This window comes from Camellia sinensis, chromosome 7, assembly GCF_055761805.1.
Source record: "Camellia sinensis isolate YWXY chromosome 7, ASM5576180v1, whole genome shotgun sequence".
NCBI classification, from domain to species: domain Eukaryota; kingdom Viridiplantae; phylum Streptophyta; class Magnoliopsida; order Ericales; family Theaceae; genus Camellia; species Camellia sinensis.
The window spans coordinates 170,562,403-170,568,402 of record NC_138967.1 but is presented as its reverse complement, the minus strand read 5'-3'; the positions used below and the strand labels follow the sequence as shown (position 1 = coordinate 170,568,402).

Genomic DNA, 6,000 nt, shown 5'->3' with positions numbered 1-6,000 from the left:
TCACCATCTTGGTGTATTTGCTAATCATTTTGAGCATTGATGCATGTAACTAGTTCGAGCGATTTTTGTGGATGCAATTTGTTAACAAGTGGAAAGTTCAAGATGGATAAACAATGGGTACATTTTCCAAGGTTTATTTCCAAACACAACCATAAATATGCTTTCAAATGATAAGCTACACAATTTTTTTTTTTGGATGGAATTAATAATAATTTAAAATTTTCAGAGTATCGGATAAGTATTTGGATGGAGCGAAATTTTTTTCCAATATGGCTAAGGAGAATGCAGAGAATCCTGATATGATCATATGTCCTTGTGGAAGTTGTCAAAACCTATCACAGCAACATTGTGATACTGTGTTCGAGCACTTAGTCATGAAAGGAATGCATCCTAGATACACATCATGGGTTCTCCATGGGGAACGACTAAGTGAATCTATAGAAGTTCAAGAGAATGTTGCAATTCCAGAGACTTATAGGATGTTTAGAGATGTTTATGTACAAGATGATTTTTCGCAACCTACAAATGAAAGTAGAGAGAGGGAGTTCACACAAGCATTAGAAGATGCTGGAACTCTTTTATATCCAGGTTGTACAAAGTACACTAAGTTTTCAGCAATTGTCGCTTTATGCAAGCATAAAGTTGTGCATGGGGCATCTGATAAGAGTTTTGATAAACTCTTGAGAATAGTGTCTGACATGCTACCAGAAGGTAACATACTTGTGCAATCTATATATACAACAAAGAAGTTGTTTAAAGCATTTGATCTAGGGTATGACAAAATACATGCTTGTGTCACTGATTGTTGTTTATTTAGAAAAGAGTTAGAACATATGGAGACATGCCCAAAATGCAATTGTTCACGTTGGAAAGTAGATAAGCGAACTAAGAAGATTAAAAAGGGGGTTCTAGCGAAGGTGTTGCGTTATTTTCCCATAATTCCAAGATTTAGAAGAATATTCAGGTCACAAGTAAAAGCATGAACAATTAACTTGGCATTCCACTCACAAAAGTCAAGATGGAAAGATGCGACATCCGGTTGATTCATTGGCTTGGGATTCAATTGATCAAAAGTGGCCCTCTTTTGCATCGGACCCATGAAACCTTCGACTTGGTCTTGCAACAGATGGATTTAATCCTTTTGCAAATCTTAGCTCAAGGTATAGTTGTTGGCCAGTGATGTTAGTGACTTATAATCTTCCTCCATGGTTATGCATGACAAAAGACAATATAATGTTGACATTACTTATACTGGGACCAAAGCAACCAGGGAATGACATAGATGTGTATCTGCAACCACTTATAGAAGACCTACAAGAATTATGGAATAATGGTGTTGAGGTCTATGATGCAGCCAATAAGTCTATGTTTAATTTGAAGGCTATGTTGATGTAGACAATAAATGATTTTCCAACTTATGGGAACTTAGCTGGATGTGCCACAAAAGGGAAAGTTGCTTGTCTTATATGTAGCATTAACACATGCTTGCAGTGGTTGAATCACAGTAAGAAGACAATGTACATGGGCCACAGGCGATTTCTATCTCCGGATCATCCATTTCGAATGAAAAGAAGTTGGTTTGATGGAAAGCAAGAACTTCAGGGGAATCCTAAACCATTGAGTGGATCTGATGTGTTAGATGCAATAAGGGACATTGAAACTAATTGGGGAAAAACTACAAGGGAAAGGAAAAGAAAAAGGGACCAGACGAAACAAAAAAAAGACCAAAAAGAATCTGATTACGTCCAACCATGGAAGGAGTCCATATTTTTCAATCTACCATATTGGGATGTAAGTGCTTGGAAATTATGATTTCATATTCGTTCGTCTATCGTTAGTCTTAGTTAAATTTTTTCTTATAATTTTTTGAATAATAAATCTTTGTTTGATGTTACAGGCATTGCTTTTACGTCATAACTTGGATGTGGTGCACATCGAGAAAAATGTTTGTGAAAGCATTTTATGTACACTTTTAAATGTTAAGGGAAAATCAAAGGATGGTCTTAAGGCTCGTAAAGATTTGGCGGAAATGAGAATTAGAAGTGAATTGCATGCAGAGGATAAAGGATCCCATTTTTACTTGCCACCAGCATCACATATACTTTCCAATGATGAGAAGAAGATTTTTTGTTCTAGGCTACAAGATTTGAAGTTGCCTGATGGTTATAGCTCAAATATTGCTAATTGTGTTTCATTACAAGAATGCAAGTTAATTGGACTCAAGTCACATGATTGTCACGTCTTGTTTCAACAACTGTTGTCAGTTGCATTAAGAGGACTTTTGCCAAAAGGACCAGGGAATGCAATATTCCGATTGTGCTCTTTTTTCAATCAGTTATGTCAAAACGTGATTTATAGGAATAAGATAGAACAACTTGAAAATGATGTTGCCGAGACTTTGTGTATATTAGAAGGATTCTTCCCTCCATCATTTTTTGATATTACGGTACACTTAACAATCCACTTAGGCCGAGAAGCTCGCTTATGTGGACCAGTGCAGTTTCGTTGGATGTACCCATTTGAAAGGTTAGTCTATGTCATATTTTAAATATAAGTATTATTTTTTGTCTAAAATAAATAAACTTCTAAAAAAATTTGTTAAGCTGAATTTTATTGTTGTTTAGATACATGAAGATACTCAAAGGTTATGTTAAAAATCGTGCAAGACCCGAGGGGTGCATAGCAGAATGCTATATAGTTGAAGAGTGTATGCAATTTTGTAGTGGGTATATGAAGAAAGCAGCTGAAATAGGTGCTCGACATAATCGCAATACAGAACTTGAAAGTGAAACAATACTAGAAGGACGCCCAATTACTTCGGGAAAATCAATAATTATACTAGATGATGTGTTGCAAATTGCTCATCGATGTGTTCTAATAAACAGTGCAGAAGTCCAACCTTATATAGAGTAAGTATGATGAGTTAAATATTACTCTGTAATTGTCTATTCAAATAATGTTATGTTCTTACCATTTTACTTTTTTATTAGGATGCATGCAGAGGAGCTTAAGCGTTTGGATAAGCATTTCTTGAGGAATGTTGCATTACTACATTCTAGACAAATGGATACATTTTGTCAATGGTTGAAAGAGAAGATCAATTCTTGTGGTGGTGAGGTGTCAAATACATTGAAATAGCTTGCAGCTGGCCCAAGAAATAATGCAATGTCATACTTGGGTTATGTCATTAATGGGCATCGCTTTCATACAACCAATGTTGAGAGGGCTACACAAAATAGCGGTGTTTCCATTGAAGCAGAAACTCTTTGTCGAGCTAGTAAGAGAGATACCACACAAGTTGTGAGCAAAATCTCTTTTTATGGGGTTATTAAAGAGATTATTTTGTTGGACTATTATAAATTTCAAGTCCCTTTATTTAAATGTGATTGGGCAATTACTGGAAATGGTGCCAAAGTTGAAGATGGATTTACTTTGGTTAACTTACAACATGGAAGACATCAATTTGAGAGAGATCCATTCATTCTAGCCTCACATGCAAAACAAGTGTTCTCTTTGAGAGATAGTGATACATCTAGTTGGAAGTTGTACTTAAAGCACCCCCAAGAGGTTTTCATGATTTTGAAATGTATGATGATGATGCTTATATGCCGTGTGGACATGTCGATATAGCTAGGCTTGAAATGGCTAACAGTGATGAAGATGAGTGCTATGTAAGGACTAATTGTGAGGGTGTGGAAGTGTTGCCTGATGAATGAGTTACCAAAAATGTTTTGTTGACCTAGTAATGAAATAAATAACATTATGAGCACTTGTGTTCTTTTGTGATTGATGTTTAAGAACCTGTTTTTCTCTATGTAATATTTGTGGTATGTATTAAATTAATTAGTTCTTTTTTCTCCTTTTATAATACTCTTTCGCATACTTATCTCATATAAAGGATATAACTTGATTTGGTTTTATTCTTTCATTTTTGCAGGTGGAATTCTTTTCTAAGGATTTAGTAATTGAAGTTGCCAACCAACAATATGTGTGCAGAGGTAACTTTATACATTATTTAATATAAAATTAAACTTGAAACAAATGTTTTTTTCTAACTTATTTATTTTGGATACACATTTGTAACTAATTATTGGTTGCCTTGTCTTTATTTTTTCATGTGTCATAAAGAGTTCTAAAAAAGCAGCGAACAGACATAGTAAAGAGCAAGAAGCTGTAGTTGCTACCACAATGGATGACAAAAGTAATGGACCTATCAGAATTTCAGATGCAGGTTCCAATACTCTACAAATTGAATCACCAAATGTAGATGGAGACTCTAGTCAAGAACCGAAGAGGAAAACTAGGGGGCCGTCAAAATTAAAGATGCATGACAAAGGAAAGCAAAAGTGTGATGAGATCGACTTCAATGAAAGGAACCAACCGATAAGACCTAAATCGGTACAATTATCAACCTTAGAAGGGATCTTAGCTCGAGAGTTGGTCCCAATTAACATAGATTATTGGGTTGATGTTCCGGTTGAGATTAAAGATAAGTTATGGGATTGTGTGAAGGTAATATGTTTATGTAGTTAATTATAATTATTATACAACAATTCTTAATTTTTTCCCCTCTTCTAATACTAAATGTTAGCTTATATGAAAATGCAGCTTAGATGCAAAATGCATGATATCCACAAAACACATGTGATGAAAAAGTTTGCAAAATTGTGGCGCAATCACAAGTCTGAACTATCAAGAAAAATAAGAACTCTTGTTGCAACAGGTAAAGGTCATTTAGCACGTAATATTGCCCTCACCAAACCTGATAACATTGGAATGGCTGAATGGAAGGCATTTGTGAAAAATCGACTTTCAAAAGGCTTTATTGTAAGTTTTCTTTTTCATAACAATTTTATGTAATTGTAACTTTTAATTAGAAGCTCATTTCTTTTCATAACAATTAAGATAAAGATTATAAATTCTTAATAAATGTTGATATTTCAAATGTTTACACTTAGGAAAAGAGTAACAAATTCAAAGATATGAGGACAAAGCAAAATGTCTTACACACCATGAGTCGAAAAGGTTATGCATGATTAGAGGAAGAAATGGTAAGTTTGACAATATAGGCAACATTTATTTGTAAAGCATTTTGATTTTGTTTCTTCTTATTTTGAACTATGTTTTATTGTTTTTTTTTTCTTTTTTTTTTAATAGAAAAATCAAAGCTCACACCCAGATTCTATATCTAGAGTTGATGTTTGGATTAAAGGACATACAAGGAAGAAATGAAAACTTGTGAATGAAGTGCTTCGGGTAGTAGTGGTATGAATTAGCTTAATATGAATATTTTGCATTATAACTGTGTATTAAATGATACTCAACCGGCTAACTTGGAAAAATTATGTAAACTAATTTGTTGTTGGTTGTTTATGGAGGGTTGCTTGCTACTCTCACAGCTTTAGAAATTATGTCATTCCTTGCCTTACTAAGTCACCAAACACCTATACAAACCCTTGAAGCACAACTTTTTTGCTAATTTTATAGCCACATATGGTCTATAGATGGATATTCACACCACAGATAGTATTAAATTTTCAAAGTAATTTGTCAGGAAATAATGTATCCTCTGTATATGTTAGAAATGTGATTTAAAAGAACTTAGAGTGGAATATATCATATTCAATAGCTTTGTAGTTGCTTATTTGTTGCATTATTTGTTTCTATGGTTGATATAGTATAGCATTGCATTAGTTTTGGATATCACCATTTTTTTAATAAAAAAATGTATATGTTGCATTATAATTTAATTTTTTAATAAATGTTATATATTGTAGAAAAAGGTTGAAGAGCTTCACAAGCCTTCTACAGAAGAAGGCCCAATGTCTATCAAAGATGATGCAATTGTTCATGCATTTGGTCTAGAATGCCATGGTAGTGTACGAGGGCTTGGATTTGGAGCATTGCCATCAAAAGTTGATGCACAAGTGTATCAAAATCAAAACGTGAGAAAACTAAATCAACAAATGCTTCTCTTATAATAAGAACTCCAAGAGATGA

At 33.9% G+C, this 6,000-nt stretch overlaps 1 protein-coding gene across 1 annotated transcript; it reads left to right on the top strand.

Moving 5' to 3' along the window:
- Positions 1–269: 269 nt before the first annotated feature.
- LOC145796281 (uncharacterized) lies at positions 270–2,548 on the top strand. The gene is made up of 4 exons (XM_082881357.1): positions 270–711; positions 1,127–1,341; positions 1,396–1,791; positions 1,898–2,548. The coding sequence occupies exons 1-4, from the start codon at positions 270–272 to the stop codon at positions 2,546–2,548; spliced, it is 1,704 nt and encodes a 567-aa protein (XP_082737483.1).
- The last annotated feature ends 3,452 nt before the right edge of the window (positions 2,549–6,000 follow it).